The sequence below is a fragment of the Kryptolebias marmoratus genome, linkage group LG15 (assembly GCF_001649575.2).
Source record: "Kryptolebias marmoratus isolate JLee-2015 linkage group LG15, ASM164957v2, whole genome shotgun sequence".
In the NCBI taxonomy this organism is placed as follows: domain Eukaryota; kingdom Metazoa; phylum Chordata; class Actinopteri; order Cyprinodontiformes; family Rivulidae; genus Kryptolebias; species Kryptolebias marmoratus.
The window spans coordinates 7,222,479-7,241,605 of NC_051444.1; the positions used below are offsets into that span (position 1 = coordinate 7,222,479).

Consider the following 19,127-nt stretch of genomic DNA (forward strand, 5'->3'; position numbering starts at 1 on the left):
CCTCCCGGCCCCTGCCGTTTTGTAAACCATTTGCTTTCGCTTGCAGTTGTAATGGATCCAGTCGGCACAACAGACCCAGCACCCTTAAGCGATCTGCCCGTTTCCACTCAGTCTATCCGAAAAACACTACCTCTGCAATCAAAATGAGATGGATTTTTACTAATGAACAAATGCAGGCAGAGATCAAGCTCCCTGTGATAATGAAGGCTTGTGATTTGGTTTTCAAAGCTAATTAAATTAGCTAATAATCAGATCGTTGCTGAGTGTTAAAGCACAGGAGATAAATCTGAGTGATTAAAGACAGAAACAGTACTGTATCATCAATGAAGATGACTTTAAAGTTGGTTTCAATTAAGCCTGAAAAATTAGAAAGCAAATTTAATGAAAAGAAAAATGACCACAAATGTTTTGCATTTCTTCCGAGCAAATAAGTGTTTTTCACTTCTCGAAAATGGAAAGAGTTGCTTTTTTTAGAGAACAGCATGCAAATTCATACATCGGCCTTAGAACCCCGCTGCACTTTTCCAACGTCCGTAACAAAAAAAGACTGAATTACCACTCGAGTTCGTACATCCATCTGCAGGTGTCGGGGCGGTAAACAGTTTCAACTTTTCTTTCCGGCCTATTTTTAAGCTTCACGTTCGTTTGTGTATTCTTGATGTAAATGAGTAATGCAGCACTGCGTAGCAGGAGAGATGAGGAGGTCACAGCTGATTTCTGACACAACATACAATAACTTCAATCAACTATTTGTAACAATGATTTTCTTATAAACCAGAGGCCAAAAAGGTCAACATAATTAAGTGAGAAAATAAAACAAATTATCAATAATTAGTCTGATCTTTAGAGAATTCCTAGTCTCATATCACGACACTGATACGTCTCCCAGCTTCTGTTAGATGAGTGTCCAGTACAGGTCCTGAAGGGTCACTTTCCTGCATGTTTTAGTTGTTTCTCTGCTCTTCAGCAGGTCTTCAGGTTCTACAGAAGCCCGTTAATCACTCCTTCGTTTAAATCAGGTGTGTCAAAGCAGAGAAACATCTAAAACGTGCAGGATGGAGGCCCTCCAGGACCAGGATTGGACACCGCTGTGTTAGATCTTACAGGGTGATAAGACCTGATAATTCCCAAATAAATGATGTTAGAAATGATTGATTTAGAACTTCTCATTTTGTACATTTAGCAATTTAAAGCATTCCCTTACTGAACAGGATAATCTTGACTACTTGTAATCCTTTGGTACTGGATGCTTAAGGCTACATGAAAGCTCTGAGCGTAACCGTACGGAGACTGCGACTTACGTTGTGAGTAGAGCAGTATCTGCATCTCGAGCAGGGCACATGTGAACAGCTGAAGAACGTTCTCCACCCCGAGCAGATTAAACATTTCACCGATGGCAAAGTCAAAGAGCGGGAGCTCAGACGTGCTCGGCCTCTGGCACACGATGGGCCCGTAGACGCCTGAGAACTTGAGGGAACGCCCGGAGGGAGGCTGGGGCACCTCGTAGAGGATGTTGTAGATGTAGCTCTCTAAAGGGAGGGGTGGGGGCTGCGGGGACGTGACCGCCTGGTGAAGCTGCTCCAACACCTTCCTGCAAGCCTGAGCGAAAGCCATGGGAGTGATGAGGCAGATGCACTTTGACACGTACAGCGTGTCGCGGCTGATGTCGTACGAGTTGAAGCGCTGCAGGCGGGAGATGGCGGGCGCGGCATGGAGCACGGGACGAGACTGGGAGAGCCGCTGGTCCTCGGGGCCTTGCGGGGAGGTGGGGGTGTGTAGGATGTCGTACTGCTCTGCGTTGTGCATGTGGTAAAGTGTCTGCATAGCACTGCAGATCTGCTTACTGGTCACCTCCTCAAAGAAGGTGAGGGCAAAGCCATATGTCCGAGAACCATCCTCTCTGGTGATGATAAACGAGTGGAACTGGGGCTCCCTGGAGTCAACTTGTGTCCTGAATGATAGACCCTTTGGCATACAGAGCTGTGGGAGGATCACAAAGTTGAGAAAGAGAGAGATTACTTGCTTTGAAATTGCGTGCACAAATTTTAATTTAAAATCCAGCAATAAACAGATTTTGATAGAACTGTGTGGATTGTCATACCATGCCCACTGCATCCTGGTCAAATGGATTCCACTCAACATTTTCTGGATAGTGCGCGAGGACTTTAGACTTAAAGGTTCTCCGCAGTGGACTCTGCTCAAAATTCTCACCTGGAAGTCAAACAAACAATGCAAAAACAAAAAGGAGACACACAGTTCAACTTTCCACATGAGGACACAGAAGCAGGGCGACAGTTTGATTCGGAAGCAAGCTTTAAGTGCCAGGCAAATCACAAAGGGAAAGAAAATCAGCACATCTGTCTTTAGAGGAAGATTGTATTGCATCATATAAAGCTGCCATCAGCATCCTGTTACAAAAAAGTCATCAATCAAAGTCGAAATTAACCTAGTTTTACGGCTCTACATGCTTCAGGACAGCTTTAATGGCAGTACAGAGGGACGCAGAAATTAATCAGTCATAAAAGCACACGTCGAGTTGATTTCAACCCAGAGTAAAGCAGAAGTGATGCACACACCAAGGCAGGACTGAAAAAAGTTATTCAGAGTGTAGACCAAGCAATGCCAGTGCAGGCGACACTGGATTTGTGTGTGAGATAACAGAAGCGGTGATTGTCAAACATCAAACATCAGCTCCTTGTTCAGCTGCTACTGAAGGACGGGAGGTGAGGGGAGGAGGGAAATCAAAGTGGCACAAAACAGGAAAGGCAAATCTCCATCTGTGCAGGAAATTACAGTAAAAAAAAAAAAGTTTCTGAAAATAAGAAGGGGAGGGTGGGGGGTGCTGAACACAAAAAATAGAAAAGAAAACAAAAATAAGGTGCATCCGGTTGAAGGGTTAAAGCTAAGCTGAAGTTAGGAGGGGGAGAAGAGTGTGTGTGGTGGGACGGTTACCTTCGTTTGCACTCGCCAATTTTCCTCTGGCCCCATCTCTGAATTTAGTAGCCTCTATATACTGGCATAAAGCTACACGACAAATAAAACAAAAAAGGATTAAAAGCCTGGTTCTCGATGGGTAGCGCATCACTTCTCAGTTTTGTGCATACTCATCCTCACAGCTGACTTGTTCTCCACACACATACACACACACAGAGGACATTTTCTGCCTGTCAGGTGGGTATAACAATTCAAGCCAGCTGCTGGGGGTTACGATAAAAGGGTATATCATTTCTCTATCTCAGTTTCATCTCCTCTAAGAACATGCAAAAACATGCAGCCACAACATGGATGAATCTCCTCAAACACAAAGGAGGAGAACTGCTTGTTGGAGGAGCTTTGTCAGGATGTAAATAAGGACCGGATACTCTACTGCCAGCTGAATGCTCACTTCGACAAGCTAACATGCTTATAATGGAAAAACTGGCAAATCCTTTTTTCATATTAATCTTAAAGCTAGACTAGAAACTTGTAACAGGAAATCACAAGGCGTACAAACGTCTAAGTATTTAAAATTTGCCATTTTCACACAGAGTAAGAACATTTGTGGCTCTCATCAACAGGCAGTCCTGGGTTGGTTGTTTTATAATGTCCTGTTACGTTTCAGCCCTTGAGCTATGTTAGCTTATCTAACATTCTGCTTAAAGAAGCCCCTTTGTGCACTTTGTGACCAAGCAATGCTTTTTACTGACATTTGCCAAGCACTGATGGAGCAGAAACGCATGAAAACATGCCTCTGCAGCATCTAAAAGCCAAATATGAGCCGGGTGACACATTCTACTGATGCTATTATGGCTACAACCACGTCAGCATCAAAACCAGGCTGCTCTCGGGCCAAGAGACAAGGGCTTAGAGAAGTACAGATTTTTTTGTAAAATGTTAAAACCCTTTCTACTATACTGGAAAAAATTAAAGACTTTTAGCCATTTTTTTAAAGAGATAACAGGTCGAAGTTGTGTCTTGAATCAGAAAACTCAATTTGACCCCAAAAGCAAAGCTTGGATTCCACAGTTGTCCTCTTCTAATAATCCAATAAAAATGTTGAGATGAGCAACAAACAGACATTAGACTCTAAAGTACAGTTAAAGACATCCTGGCAAGAATAAAAAAGTCTCAAGGATTAGGGGATTTAATCTGTTTGTTACTGTCATATCCAAACTGCCTAACAGGACAGAAACTAGGCCAGACAGCCCAGACGACACAAACATCAGGAAGTCAGACAATGAGAATATTACATGTAGAGATGAGAGGAAACAAAGAAATGAAGTCAGTCGTCCCTGAAAATGTTTCATTTTGTTAAAAGAGGACATTAAACGCCGGCTTCTACTGCTCCGAGAGCTTCTACATACGGGTCAAATTCCACAACAAAATGGAAACAGATACAGAAGCATCTGGCTGTGGAGCAAAATTAAAGCAAATGTACCTTTTTTCCTACTTGCAGTGTCTTCTATACGTTTAAGAATATTGAAATAAACAATCAGAACTAAGGCTAAACATTTCTGCCATGGGACTAGCAGGATTTCACATTTCTTGACAAGCTTAAGAAATGTAATATCTCACAAAAGGCAAAAAGGTTCATAGTTTTATCATTTTCAACCTTATCTGGGTTCTAAAAAGTGATTTTCAATGCGTCTCATTCCCAAAGCAGCATTTCTTATGCTATATTTGTGCTGTTTTTGTATGTTTGCAGGGATATTTCTCTACATATAACAGTGAGTTTACGGGGTTAATAGGAGATGATTTTCCTGCCAGGGGACATTTTGACACTTATCTGCGCTGACCTTCAAAACACGATATTTGGTCTGGAAAACAACCACAGACGCTCCCATCAAGTGTCAAACTCTGGGATTGGGAAGTGTTTATCAGCAGTAGATATTCACTATTTGCCAATATTATTAAAATGGTTAAGCAGAAGACAGAAATGTTTTGTTTTACAACCGCTCACTGGGTGGATTTATATTGAATGAAGAAAAACTGTAAAGTTAGACAATATGCTGTTAATTCCAGTAAACTGTATTACACTTTCAAGAATTCAAAAAGTGGCAAAAAACTAATTTACTTAAATCTTTCCAAATGATATTGATCCATTTAGGAAAAACACACACAATTTGCCCTTTGCACTCAAACAGGAAAGTTTGCTGGTTTGCGAAATATCCCGAGTTTCACGAGCCGAATAACGCAGGAAGTCTGCACAAAACATTCCTCTCTGCCATGTATGTGAATAAAGGAATCTATAAATGTGGTCTCAAAGGTCTAAATCAATATAAATGTACAAAATGATCCTAGTCAAAGTTAAGTAACAAACATTTTTATCATGTTAAAGGTCTAACATTTTGTTTTCAACAACATACGGCGCAATTATCTGTTTACATCCTTTGGCACTGAAACATTATCTGAGCTCTATGAAATCTTATTTTACTCATCATGACTTGTTAAATTGTTACAAATCTAATTATGAAGAATCACACATGACCAAATGAGTTTGTAAGCACAAGCCTGAAGTTTGAACGCTTCCATCTGAACAGACCTTTAATGGTGACATCCTTACATTTAAAGTGTAAATTTTAATTAATAAAACTTATTTAGCAATTATACCTTCCTCTTGTTTTTAAGATGTACCAAGTAACATGTTGGGCCTAACTCATAATTAGTATCCTTCAAAAACCACCTGCCTCAGTTGATAAATGACTGAAATGAGCTCCAAACTCTCCGGCGTGCACGTCTTGTTCGTCATGTTTTCTAATAAATCGCCTGTGATGAAATGAAAGCGCCGACGTGTTGCGGTGGGCGTAAAGCATCACAGAGATCTGGCTCCTCATCCTGTGAGCCGGGGACCACCCACCGGTCTTCACTCCTGTTCTCAGGCAGACATAAAAGGATCGGCACCTTTCTTCCTGCGAAGCTCAACTCAGCTGCCTGCAGAAAGGCCCGACGTACGTACAGCCCGCTAACGCTTCAAAAAACAGCCCATCAGCAAAAAACTGGCAGAGCAAAGCAGCTCCTTCCCTTCCTGAACTCACCACCTCCACAGCTCCTGGTCCTTAAAGAGCATTTTTTAGTGTTCGTTTAAAAGCCAACTCCTCATCTTGTTTCACTTGTTAGAATGTTAAAAAGACAGCTACACCGACAGCACAGTTTCTCTTTATAAAAATCTGCATCAAAGGTAAAAGCCAATTATGACAGTGCTGGTTTTAAGGACAGAAAATGCAGGAATTCCTGAAGTATTGAGCAGTATTCAGCAACATCCCAAACACCAACCTTTAAAAAATAAAGTCTGTTTGTTAGAGCCCAGACACACACGGTCTGTCAAACATCAACACTTAAAAGATAGTTTTCTCACTCGCACTGATTGAGCAGACTAAGCCCTAAAGACAAACATAGGTGCTTGTTTAAATATAGAAATCCAGCCTTGTTTACACTAAAAGGTAAACACTAGGAGGACCACGAGCCATCTTTAAATGTATTCCAAAATTTCCCAGATTTTCTTTCAGGCAGATAATAAAACCACATAACCCGTTAAAACTACTGACTATTAATAAGACTGAGCAAGCTTTCTGGTTGGGCCATTTATCCTCATTTGTTTGCTGAGTAGGACTGGGGGAGAGAGGCTGCCTCCAAAATTCAAAAGGATATTTAGCATTTGAATAAGGAGAGCCTGTCTGCAAGTTTACTCATGTCCCTCAGCCCCCGCTGGTTCCAGTGTTGGCTGAGGCTGAAGGGTCATGCATATGCTAATCAAGCCCTAACTGTACTGCCAAACACACACACATACAATTTAAAAAAAAAAATTTTTTTTTGTTGTACATGAGTCAACACCATATTAGAAATGAGACGCATGACTTTCTGTAAAATTTCAGAGGAAACCACCACAGAAAGCCACCAATCATCAGCCAGCAGTCCTGTCAACAAACGTTTAAAAGCTTCATTTATTTTTTAAAGCTTTAAATCAGTAAATATATAAAGTTTAATTAACATCGGTGCATGTGTTCAGTGAAGTTTACATCTCACTTTGTCAGTTAATCGTTTCGCACGTGCATGTCAGTGAAAAATAAAGGATAAAATTTGTGTTTTCAAACGCTCCGCGATGACGTCACGTCCTGTTTGGTCAAACCACCATGTTGGAAGACCAGCTCCGGAGTATAAACATGGAGGGTGAGAGGGCCGAGCGGACGCAGTTTTCATCTGCGCGAAAAGTGCTGACAGAGATCAAGCCTTACTTCTGAATCCCTGATTATTTTACTAACAGAGGAGAACAAACAGGCACATTTGTCCCAGATGTGGCTCAGGAGTCTTGGTCAAGCAGATCCTTTAAAAATAAGCCTCAGAATTTACATGAATCATTTTGTTGGAAGTACGTTCACCAGTGCACTTTCTGTACGTACTAACACCTTCAGCCATTAGGATTCTTCTGATAACAGAAAATATTTTATATACTGATTGTTTATACTGACTTGATTCTTTTTTTTAACTCAAATTAACAGTGAATAATCCAGTGTTTGCAAATAAAACAGATACTTTGTTATAGTCAAAGCTCTGGTCTAAGAAAATCTTGTTTTAAACCACAAACACGTTTCATTTTATTTTAGGGTTCCAAATAAGCAAAAGTGTGAAAGTTTAATGTAATTTTTCAACATTTTATCATTTTAAAAAGTAAAGTAATAAAAAAGAAAAGACATCTGTATTTTTCTTTGTCAAATGACTTCTTTTTATAGCTTCAATAAGTCTTACTGTCATTTCTTTAGGGCTTGTTCTTATGTAATTCTTACTACACCATCATGCATAAATAAACAAACAAAAAAAGAACCAGAAAAACTTTAGATTTAAAAGACTGGAACGAGAAAATCTGGGGGTAAACAACACTTTAATGAAGCTAATCTTATAAACTACAGGAAATATCCTGACTGTGCTGACTTGACCTTTTTTTTAAACCAAGTAGCTGCAGGAATCCCCAACTTGTGCATTTGGAGCTAGTTTACTCATCTTTGTTGATAACAGAATAAATTCCAAGGTGTAAAATACCTCAAGGTTTTAGAGCTCATTCTGAAAAAATTCCTCCTAAAAAAAAAAGGAAGTCCCCAAACCAAGCTATAGTTTAACAAAGAAATGCTTCGATTACTTTTCTTCAATTACTGCTGAATAAGCATCTGAACTTCAATGAAAACAGCCTGCCAATAACCAATTTTTAGCAGAAACCTGTGACACTGGAGTTTCCACACCATTTCCTCTCTTCAAGTCATAACTGAAATGGATAAGGGCAAGCCCCTAACCTCTGTCTACAGCAAACAGCGGCAACATGCAGTAAGTAGAACATCAGCGATGTCTGACCTCAAAGCATCGGGCTGATCGTCGGAGCACAGTTTCGGTGGCTGTCTCTACAGAGAGACTTAGAAAGAAACTTTTATCACCAACCAAGAAAAAAAAAAAAAAAAAAACCTAGTGAACTCAACTCAAAAGGTGATGGCAAGAACATGATAACGTAGAAACAGTAACGGTAAACATTTTGAGGAGTTACTTAAGGTTAGAAACTTTATTTCCTGATATTAGGATGTCTACTTTCAGCTGACTTTAAATGTGCTCTGAACATACATAAAATTACACTAACGCACAAGTTAATTACATTTTCATAGTGTTTACGGTTTTAAACATTTCAGAAAATCTTGCCTTTCAGAAGTAAATGTTGGCTAAAGCAAAGAAAAATTTGAAATTAGGATCATTTTATGTTGAGAAACTTTGGAAAAAAACTTCCTGCGTGATCTCATGAGATATTGAGCGATCTTGTGTGATGTGAACGACTCTCAGCTACTACCACATCAAATTTCAGCTCAATACCTGTAAAACTAACTGAGTTATAGCCATGTTTATGTTTTCTAAGGTCAGTTGGCTGTGGCGTCCATCTTGAATTAGGTTAACTCCAAACGTTAGAGCTGTAGCTGCACATCCGATGATTCCTTTAAGGGTTTCATTAAAATATGTCCTGCAAACTTGTATTTTCTTGCTATGCAGTCAAAGCGAGCTTGTAAACAGGAACTTACTTAAAGGAAGTAAAAACGAGAAGTGAAGGAGTTTAGCCTGAAAACTAAAATGATTTTCAGTTACGTTATTGCCTTAAGAAGGAAAGAACTTCCTTTCAGCCACAGAGAGCTTTCACTGCCTGCTGAGTCACAATAAATCACATCAACTCAAGACTGAAACCGTACAGAAGGAAGATTAAAAGGCAAACTTTCACACAAGCAACACCTTTTTTTCAATTGCTACGTTTTATGAGGGACACGTAGAAATATTTGCTGCAGTTGAACTAATTAGATTGTAGTTTGCAACCTGCTCAACCAGAGCTTAAACACCTAAATGAGCCACCCCAAGAGGTTTAATTCGGTTTGCATCATGTAACCAGTTTCATTCTCTTATATCAGGAACAATGAAGGACCTGAATCCAGTGTTAAACAAGTCATGTGAGGCAAGTAGACGTGTTTAAAGTTCTTCTGTGGAAACATCAACATGGTAATGAACTGATCAAGCAGTCTGATGTTCACTGTAAAAAGTCACAACTGCGTCTTAGGAAATACAACGCACGCATCCTCTGATAAGCAGAGTCTGTCCCTTAGATATGATCCAACCTGCTGAAAACAGAACCCTTTAAAGGTAGTACTGTTGGAGACTAGCTGGTGTTTGTGACCAAGCATCCATGTGTTTTTGCTGCCAATATATATATTTTTAATCACAGCTTATTGTCATGTGCATGGCTTGAAATACTGTATTCTAGGCCAGTGGGTCCCAAAGTTGGGGTCAGGACCCCATTGTGGGTCATGAAGCGTGAAGCGAGGGTCCCTGAATAAATTTAATCACCATAATTACTGCAAAGACTCGATGCATCAATAATAACTAATAAAACTAGTACCATAGACGTTAAGGTTGTGGCGTTGTCCCTCTTTAATTTGTACGATAAAAGTGGGAATATTCAGGGTCACACGCCTCTGCTGCTCTTATTTTGTGGGTCAGAAGCTGAACAGTTTGGGAACCACTCTTCTAGGCCATGCACATTATTTCGTTGCCCACATCATACCCACCTCTGATCGCTCGTGACCACATCGGCAGCTAATCAAGTTTATGATACGACTTTGCAGACATTGAGACAAAATTTGTCACACCAATTTTTCCCAAAATGTTCAAAACGGTGAACCTCTGTGAATAACAAATATTCTGAGACGTTTTTAGGGACGCATGTTATCCACCAGCAGTCAGAGCCCAGTGAAATACTACCTTCAAGAAGCCCAGCGTCTACATAAAAGGGACAAAAACAAATACTACTTCTATTAATTTTGACCCCAGTCAAGATATATATATAGAAAAACAAGAATAATCTCACTTCCCCACAAAGTTTCATCCACTGTAACTGGAATGATTTATAGTTTTCAGTGAGTTGCAGAATTTCAGAGGGAACAGAAAACCTATTAGATGCTGAGCTGTAGTTCATAACTACCAAGCAGCTCATAAGCAAAGAGTCTGATCATTAACACATCAGTCTGACTGTGTGTGTGTGTGACAGAGCTCCGCTGGAGCGACGGATCCCGATTCTTTAAGAAGTACACACACATTTCCCCTTTTGGTGTTGGGTTCTGGAGAGCACCGCCTAGGATCAGAGCAACATGTCAGCTGGCTTGAGATCTGGTGACTTGTCAAGGCCGTGATGGCACATGACTGACTTCATTGTCCCGGTCATCAAATCTCAATCTGGTTCACATTGTTATCCTGAATACAAGGAGTCACTCACCCGTGGCTGATAAAAGCCCTAAAACCACATAAATCTACCAACAATCACCTCACTCTCAGCTTTCTGTTTGATCATCTTGCTTCATATGAACATGATGCAAATCTCCTCCTCAGTCCCTATCTGATAAAAACCACCTAAAAACATAAATAAAACAAACCCCAAACGACCTGCTGCACAATCTAATTATGTTTAATATTGTGTAATTGTGAAGATTACACGATGAGGGTCTAGGTGTGAGGATAATATAGGGACATGATACTTTCTCTAGAGTGGGTGTTGTGGCTAATCTCAACATAACTGTGACTAATAGGAGGTAGTATCACAACATCAGCATATACAACAGTGTTATTCCTCCTACAATTAATTATTCCACTGCTTAAATTAACTCAAAGTCTTCACCGTTTTGCCTATTAATCGCTGCGCACAGCATACGTAAAGTTCATTTAATGTATAGGACGTAAAGCAATAGAAAATGAAGTTAAAATGAGATAAAGAGGGTCATTAATCCTGCAGCTTCTTATCGGGTTTTACAAACAAGCAGGCTGGTGGGAGAGGAGCTAGGCCCGGCGTCGGTGCGTTCACCCAAACAACCGACATTACGAGCTAAACACAAATAAAAATTAAATAAACACACGGATTAAATTATGTTCATCGTCCATATTATCCCCGTTTCGCTGCAGCGTCACGACGACACGCTTTAACCCCCCCTCCACCCCCCCAAAAAAGGCTAATGAGCTTACCGGACAGTTCGTCGGGTTCCAGCCCGCTTTCGGTGTCCAGCCCGCAGATCACGAAATAATCTGCGAACCGGGAGGAACCGGAGCTGAAGCCGGTGGTCATTTTGAGACTGGTCCGGTTCTGGCCTTACCCCTGCGACAGGGAGCATATTAGAGGGAGCCGGAGAAGTGATTTCTCCCTGCCATTACGTGCCTTACGTTAACTGCGAGGCTCGAAAATCTCTCTACATATAGAAGCTAAAAGAAAAAAGCTACACCGCAGCAGCTAGCAGCACTTCCGCTCACGCTCCTTCAACGTAAGAGCGCCCAGCAACATCTTTCAAAATAAAATCTAACATTATCACAGGGGTTATAAATGATAAGTTAGTTCCTTATATTCACTCAAATGACTCATGAATCGTTCCAGCTCTGCTTACACACGCAAATATTCTCACATACAACAATTTTTTTAATAAATTATCTGTTTTAGATTAATGTAATGAAGTAATTATTACAATATTTACCTTTGAGATGAAGTTAAGAAGAGGCGGGAAAAAAGAAAATCAGGTGAAATACCCTAGATGTATTTAATTACATTCTCCCACTGTTTAAAATGCAAATAAAATAATAGTGTCCATGTATTACAAAATACTACATAGATGAGTGTGTACAAAATCTGCAGTCATTCAGTCATAACCTATATAGAAACAGTTAAGTTTGTTCCTTTTATTATCTCACAACTAAATCATATTAATTTCAAAATAAATAACCTAGCAACTAATTAGTTCATTTTGTGTTATTACAATTAGGAACAATGTTTAAAAGCACAAAGCTCTTCTATAAAAAAGGGAAATGTTCTTCGGGGACATTTTGACCACGCATTTGCTTTTTCTTTTTCTTTTAAAAAAGCAGAGGTTATGCGAAAACGGCGAAATAATCAGTCGCAGCAGTTTGATCCTGTCTGCGTGTAGACATGCAGGAACTGCTCGTAAACTGGAGACGGTTCTGCATTTGTGGTTTTTGTAATTAGTAAATAGTTTTATAGTCTATTACATGAAATAGACTATGACCTCTAATAGAGGCGGTTGGTTTGAAGAGGCTGAATTAATGTTGCATTCGTTTGGTTTCTCTCCATTCTCATCATTTCACAGACAGAAACTGAAGCTGCAGTTTACAACAGATTTTAGGGTCATTAGCAAATATATAAACTGATTAGTTCATATTTAGTGCAAACAATATTAGAATTATCAAAGCGCACTAATGTTATGAAAAATTACATCTTCTGACTCAGTTTTCTTCCAACTCTTTAAAACACAGATCAGATTTCAGCTCTTTACATCAATCTGACCTGAATATTATGAACTAACTAACCCCCCTCCCATTTTAAAAGCATTCACATGTCAGCAAAAAAAAAAAAAAAATGCAGGTACTTTACAATGTCACCACCTGGTGGTTCAACTCCATTTTATTTTTTATTTTTTTTGCAGTTAAAAAAAAAAAACTCCAGAGCATTAGTTTAGAAAATGTCTGGGCTACATTTGATTTTATTCATGTTAATTAAGTTTTCTGGATGTGATGTGATCATAAAGAAGCAGAGAAAACTCCACATTTAAGAACTTCCATAATGATCTACAGATAAACATGTGCTCTTTAGAAATAACTTCAGTTAAATCAGATTGTAGAAAGATACTTTTAATCAAATTAAAAATAAAGATTAGTCAGAAAGAGGTTTGCATTTTGTGAAGACTTCACTGCTTAGTACAGAGTAATACTTCCTTTCAAAATATTAGCAGGTCACATGGATTTAATATTATAGCAATTTGAAATACAATTAAAATATACCATCATTTACTTCTTGACGGATTAAATAATTGGAGGAAACAAAAAGTGAAATAACCACTTTTGTTAGCAACATCCTTTAGCTCATTTTTCAAAGTCAACAGTGTATTTGAAAAACAAAAACCCAACAGAGGCGACAACCGTTGTCTGCTTTTATAAAAAAAAAAAACAGGTGTTTACATCTGTAATCTGATGTTTAGATCCAGGTTTATAATCTCATATCTGGTGGATTGAATATACTCTGTATGAAAACAAAAGCAAAAACAGGAAACTTCCTTTAAAAGAAAACCTGGAGAAATTATCAGTAAATCTGTGGCGCTGTATCACTGGATTTTGTTATGTTATTATGAATTAAATTTATTTCAGGAAATATTTAGCCACTCAAACAACTTGAAACATGCTCTAAGTTTAAACATAATAACATAATAATAATAACAGCAATGTGAGGCTTTGATATTTCTCCGTTTGTTGGCAGTCTGATGGAAACCCTGTAAAACTGCAAGTGTCAGGAGGAAGGAATGAACACACAAAAGCACAGACAAAAGTGCATTTATATCACTTCATTCTATATTAAAACATAAATTGCATAATTTTATTTATAAGACTTTCAAACAGAGATCATCCTGTTTCACTTTTTGCCTCCATTTCTAAACTCCAGACAGCTTAGCCACACAATCTTATGTGTTAAAATAATAAATATCCACCTTTTAAGAATTAGAAATACTAGTAGAATAGCAACCAAATCATGGATCAAGATATATATTGTTAAGACTTGTAGTAAATCCTACTTCAGGCTTCTTGGGTGAAAACAAACAGGACTTTGTGTGGCAGTGAATCCAGGCGTCTCCTCTGACAACCATACAGTGTTTGTCAAAATGTCCTTTTTGAAACTAGTCTTTTGAGAATAGTGTAACAATTATTGCTGTGATGATACATTTAATTAGAAACTTGATGCATTAAAATAAATATCAGGAGTGAAGAAAAGGTGCTACCAATAGAAAGTAATATTTACATGCAACAGTAAAGATAAATAACTGAAAAGACACCGATGGCACTGTTTCACACAATTTTAACAAAAAAACCAACTTGTTTTTCCATAAAAGCAAAAGTTATCTGCAACATAAATAAAGAAAGCATCCTATAAGTAGCACCTTTATATGACTGAAAGAATCGTAAAATAAGCAGTGCTTTAAATAAAAAAGTATGTTTTTATTTACACAACATGCCTCAATCTGCAACGTGACTAACAAAAACACTAATTTTGCACAAGCAACGGGTAGTTTTTTTTTTTTACTTAACGTGAGGAATAACCCACCGCAGCATGCATTTTGAGATCGGTGGCCGTTACGCCATCTTCCAGTAGATTCCTCCGTGAACAGCACACCGGCAGCTGTGGAGGAGGCTGCGGCTGCAGCGACCGCTGCTTGTTCCTGAGCCGAGGCGTCGAGATGCTCCAACAGTTCTACTCCAGTTTCTGCCGCAGCTTTTTCTGGAAGCAGACGGGCAGGATGGAGAGCACGGCGAGAACGCCGAGCACAGCCAGGGAGTTCCAGGACACGGCCTCGCCCGCTGTCGTCAGTTTGTACAGAGTTGTGCCGGCGTTGATGGCTACAAAGGATGGTGGCGCCACTCCTGTCAAGCAGTCAGGTTGGACACAGGTGAGCCAGAAACAAATAAATATTTCCATTATAAAACCCAGGAAAAAGAACAGAGTGTCTTACCGAGAAAGGTGCCAACAAAGAAAACCCCCAAAGGCACATTGATGACAGGCGAAGTGATGTTGATGAACCAGTTGGGAAGAAAGGGGGTTATTCTCAGGAAGATGATGTAATTAATTAAATGGTCTCTGTGTTTGTCAACCTGCCAGCAGAAAGTCAAAAACAGTGACGTTACTCTGGTGTGAAAACGTGTTAGAGCCATCGACATATAATACAACTAGAGACAGGAGCGGAAGCTGCCGACTGAAAAAATCTGACAGCCTGTCAGCGAGTTCGGAGGATGTGTAGGCGAGACGTTCAAATCGATGGTCCAGCCACGCATCTCTCCAGACTCTGGCTCCAAATGATGGAGCCAAAATGTGGCTTTAATTCATGACGGCTAAAGTTAATTGAGTTGCTTCGTCCATCTCTATTTATATTAATGGTTACAACACAACAGCTGTGCAAAGGAGAAACCTATCTGGGATTTTAATGAATCAGTTTTTGATTTATGCCACATGAGAGGTCTGTAATAAAGAAATATATCCAGTAAAAAGCTAACTGGATAACTACGTGTGGGATTACATAACAGAATCGGAATGTTTTGTCAAGGGTTATGAAAAAATGAAAAAAAAAAATTGGGTAAAAAAGACGCCCCCGTCTTAAAATAATTAGCTGCTTTTTAAAAAATAACCTAAGGAGAGACATTGACTCATTATTACCTGCTGGGACCACTTCTGTGCCCTTTCTGTCAGGTATTTGTAGACCACAGGTCTGCCCACCAGATATGACAACATATAGCAGAAGGAAGCCCCGAGGCCGGAGCACTGCAGACAAGACAACACAAAAAAATACTGTAACATGTCAAAAACTTCATGGCTTAATATTTAAAAAACGATAACAGGAATACATTTTATTTATTGCTGAAATAAATATAAAATGAAGTCCCACTGGAGAGGGGGGAAAGAAGCAGCACATTATTACAACAAGGTCTGCGTGGTTTCATTTGAAGAAGAAATGTTGCAACGTTTCACTGAAACCACAGCGAAATGTTTCAAACGAGACGCTGAGGGTTCTGCGTTTTCACACTTCGCCAACAGCCTTTCGCTGTTTTTGCTGCAGCATTTATTCACTTGTTCCGAGTAATTCCTGTGCGTGCTCTTTATTAGAACAGGCAGGGTAAAGTTTTTACAGCCAAAAAAGTGAGATTAAAAAATAAAAATAAGATTCAGATGCTATTGGGTAAAACACTAACACTAATAAAAATAATGAAGTGCAAGAAATAGATTTAAAATGGAGCCAAAACTAAAGTAAGAAGATAACTTTTGCTCTTAGTTTAAATGTTTGCACATTTTAAAATATTGTTGTGTGTTCACCAAAATATGATTTTAAACTCTACATTTAAGATACATGCTACCTCTTGCAAACAAGGTGTGAATTTAAGCCTTTAAGCAGCTTGTTTCAACGAGGCGAACTCTTGTTACTCACCAAGCAAACTAAAAAAAGAGCCAAGGGGAAAGGGTAAAGGTAACCAGACAGGATGCTGAGAAAGATGGATCCAGGAATAGCAAACGTCTGGAGGCTTAGAGGAGTGTTAAGGTGAGCAACTTCACAAAAAACAAAACTGTTTATACAAAAATTAGGCAGCACATTAATAATCAACAAGAACATCCCAGATATTCACTGACCTAAAAGATTTACATTCAAAAGGCACTTTTTATCCCCAAGGATACAAAATATAAGTTGCAAAGTAGGCCACCAACACCTGGGTGTAGTAGGTGTCTTTGTATTTGGACAACACCGTTCCCAAAGCTTTGGCATCATCCATGTCTTTAGGAATCTTCATTTTTTCCATTTCATCACTGGGAAAACAAACAAATATATAAAAAAAGAGAGATTTGTGTCATTCACAAAAAGCTTTACAATCAACCAGTCTGGTGTGTGGTCCTCCGCTCATCTTAACCCCCTAATCCTCCAAACATAAACAGTCATTACGAGCCTGACATGAGAAAATACTTGAATTCTTCACAGGTGTGTTGTAAATGGAGGGTACGCGAGTAAAGAGCAGTGGTTCCCAACTTTTCAGCACCAAACATCTGTGACCCAAACTCTCACGGGTTAAAGGGAACGAAAGCTGCTCATAAGCCAATAAACAAAAATACAACAATACAATCCAACCAATAAAGCTTGTTTTTAATCCATTTAACTACTGTTTTTATTTTATTTTACAATTATGATATTAAGAATCATTTTTAATTTGTACTTGAAAGGGCCCAACTTTTGGAACTGAAGAGATGGATAACTATAAATAAATTAATGATATAAAGCTAAGTGTTACTGTGATTGTTTTAAATTAACTTTGTACCAGATGGTGTGCCCCAGAGTTAATGTTTGGGCCAATCCTCTTCTTCAGTTTGACTGTTTTATCTCTCATTCAGTTCAAAATATGATGCAAATCTGTCTTAGTTATTGTAATAAAATATCAGACATTTCTACATTTTATTCAACATGTGGAGGTGTTTTAGCTCATCCAGTGTGCACAGGACTGAACCTGAACCTGTCCAAACTTCTGCCACAAAGCCGTCTCTGAAACATTACGTGGACTGAATATTGCCCACATGCCTGCCCCTTTCAGTTTGGTGACATGTTAACAAAAAAGATTTTCTTCAAATATTAACTTGTTTCCTCTTAAAAGACTTTAGAAGTGCCTTCCAATCCCCCCAGGTGGTTAGCATGAAGGACACTGAACATTTCAAGGACGAAAGTGAAAAGATGATGATGTTCTTGGAGCAGCTTTTCTCAAATTCCCAGAAAGGTTTAATCCCTGTGAGACTAAAAGTCACCTTAAAATCTGCTTGTTTCATTTACATACAGAACTGGCATCATTTTTGCATCCTAGGAAGCACATATAAATCAGCATATGAGTTTTATTATTTTTAAAATAATGTATTTAATTCAAATGAGGCATGAAACAAACAGAAACACACGAAGCTGTGTTGATTAAACATCAATATAATGACTTAGCTTTAATCCAAAATTGTATGTATGTTACAATCTGTGTTGTACGTCCCTCCATTGAGCTGTTCTTTACATCCCATAGAGTAAAAATAAAAGTGTTCACAATCCTTCAGATCCTTCACTGCACTACAGAGAACCACTAAAGCTTGAAAGAGAGTTTTAATGACTTTTACTAGAACCCAAAACACCCAAATCTAACAAGTATAATATTTTTTCAGACACATTTCACATAGCAACACCTCATAACTGGTATTTTTAAAGTTTCATAATGCAGCTTACTCAGAGAGCTCTGGGAAGTTCCTGTAAACCAGGTACATGACTGAGGCAGAGCAGGCGAAGATGGCCGCCAGAATCAGCAGAGACATGCGTGTGGAGCCTCCTATACTTTGCTGAGCCTCTGCGGGGAGAAGAAAAGAAAGTACTTAACCGATAATTGAAATATTTATTGTAACTAAAAGCTGATAGAGAACATCAACACTAATGTTCACACTGCTTCAAGCTATAAGAACCTCTGTTTATTTGAAAATGCATTTTACCATTTTACTTTACCTTCTGTTGCACATAGTTATGAAACCATGAACAAGTTCTAACAAATGTGTTATCTGTAGTGGCTGTGTTGGGAAATTAGCTCAACAGGACGGAGTAAAGTTCAGAAAAATAAAATGTTCCCACAAGTCAATAAGCTGTGAGAGAAAAGAAAAACATCTGTAAAAGTCATGCAAGAGTGCATTCCAAATGTTTTTTATAAATTTCCTTTTTATGGTTTTATTCAACAACATGGGTCTGTTCTTGGTCGTGTTTGGCAGGTTTCTTTGTGATGGTGGCAAAGTTTACACGACCAATAGCAACACTGATTACTTATTTATGCCAAATATATCAGTCTAGCAATGTCTTACAAATGTACCAATAATCATAAATGTTACTTTAAAGCAAATATTAACCAGTGACGTGCGGTGAGGTTCATGGTTGGTGAGGCACAGAGTCAGATTTACAAATATATAAATCCAAAAGGGTAGCTTATTCAATTGGCTACTGGTTATTTCATATCTCATCAGCGTTCTTCACTCGCTCTCTCTCTCTCTCTCTCTCTCTCTC

At 38.9% G+C, this 19,127-nt stretch overlaps 2 protein-coding genes across 6 annotated transcripts in view; both read right to left on the bottom strand.

The window, feature by feature from the left end:
* Positions 1-11,731, bottom strand: part of dennd5a (DENN/MADD domain containing 5A) — a 29,171-nt gene extending 17,440 nt beyond the window's left edge. For 2 of the 5 annotated variants that reach the window (XM_017441970.3, XM_025002644.2), the window contains exons 1-4: positions 11,503-11,731; positions 2,953-3,024; positions 2,102-2,211; positions 1,302-1,980 (exon numbers count right to left, since the gene is read on the bottom strand). In XM_017441970.3, coding sequence (XP_017297459.1) covers positions 1,302-1,980; positions 2,102-2,211; positions 2,953-3,024; positions 11,503-11,602 — 961 coding nt within the window. In that variant the 5' untranslated portion in view covers positions 11,603-11,731. The remainder of the gene's footprint in view (positions 1-1,301; positions 1,981-2,101; positions 2,212-2,952; positions 3,025-11,502) is intronic. The other 3 variants (XM_017441985.3, XM_037979702.1, XM_017441993.3) reach the window with 3 other exon arrangements.
* Positions 11,732-13,149: 1,418 nt separating this feature from the next.
* tmem41b (transmembrane protein 41B) overlaps positions 13,150-19,127 on the bottom strand; it is a 7,722-nt gene continuing 1,744 nt past the window's right edge. Inside the window, exons 2-7 of the mRNA XM_017440665.3 lie at positions 18,312-18,429; positions 16,748-16,876; positions 16,503-16,596; positions 15,737-15,841; positions 15,039-15,177; positions 13,150-14,949 (exon numbers count right to left, since the gene is read on the bottom strand). Coding sequence (XP_017296154.1) covers positions 14,780-14,949; positions 15,039-15,177; positions 15,737-15,841; positions 16,503-16,596; positions 16,748-16,876; positions 18,312-18,429 — 755 coding nt within the window. The 3' untranslated portion in view covers positions 13,150-14,779. The remainder of the gene's footprint in view (positions 14,950-15,038; positions 15,178-15,736; positions 15,842-16,502; positions 16,597-16,747; positions 16,877-18,311; positions 18,430-19,127) is intronic.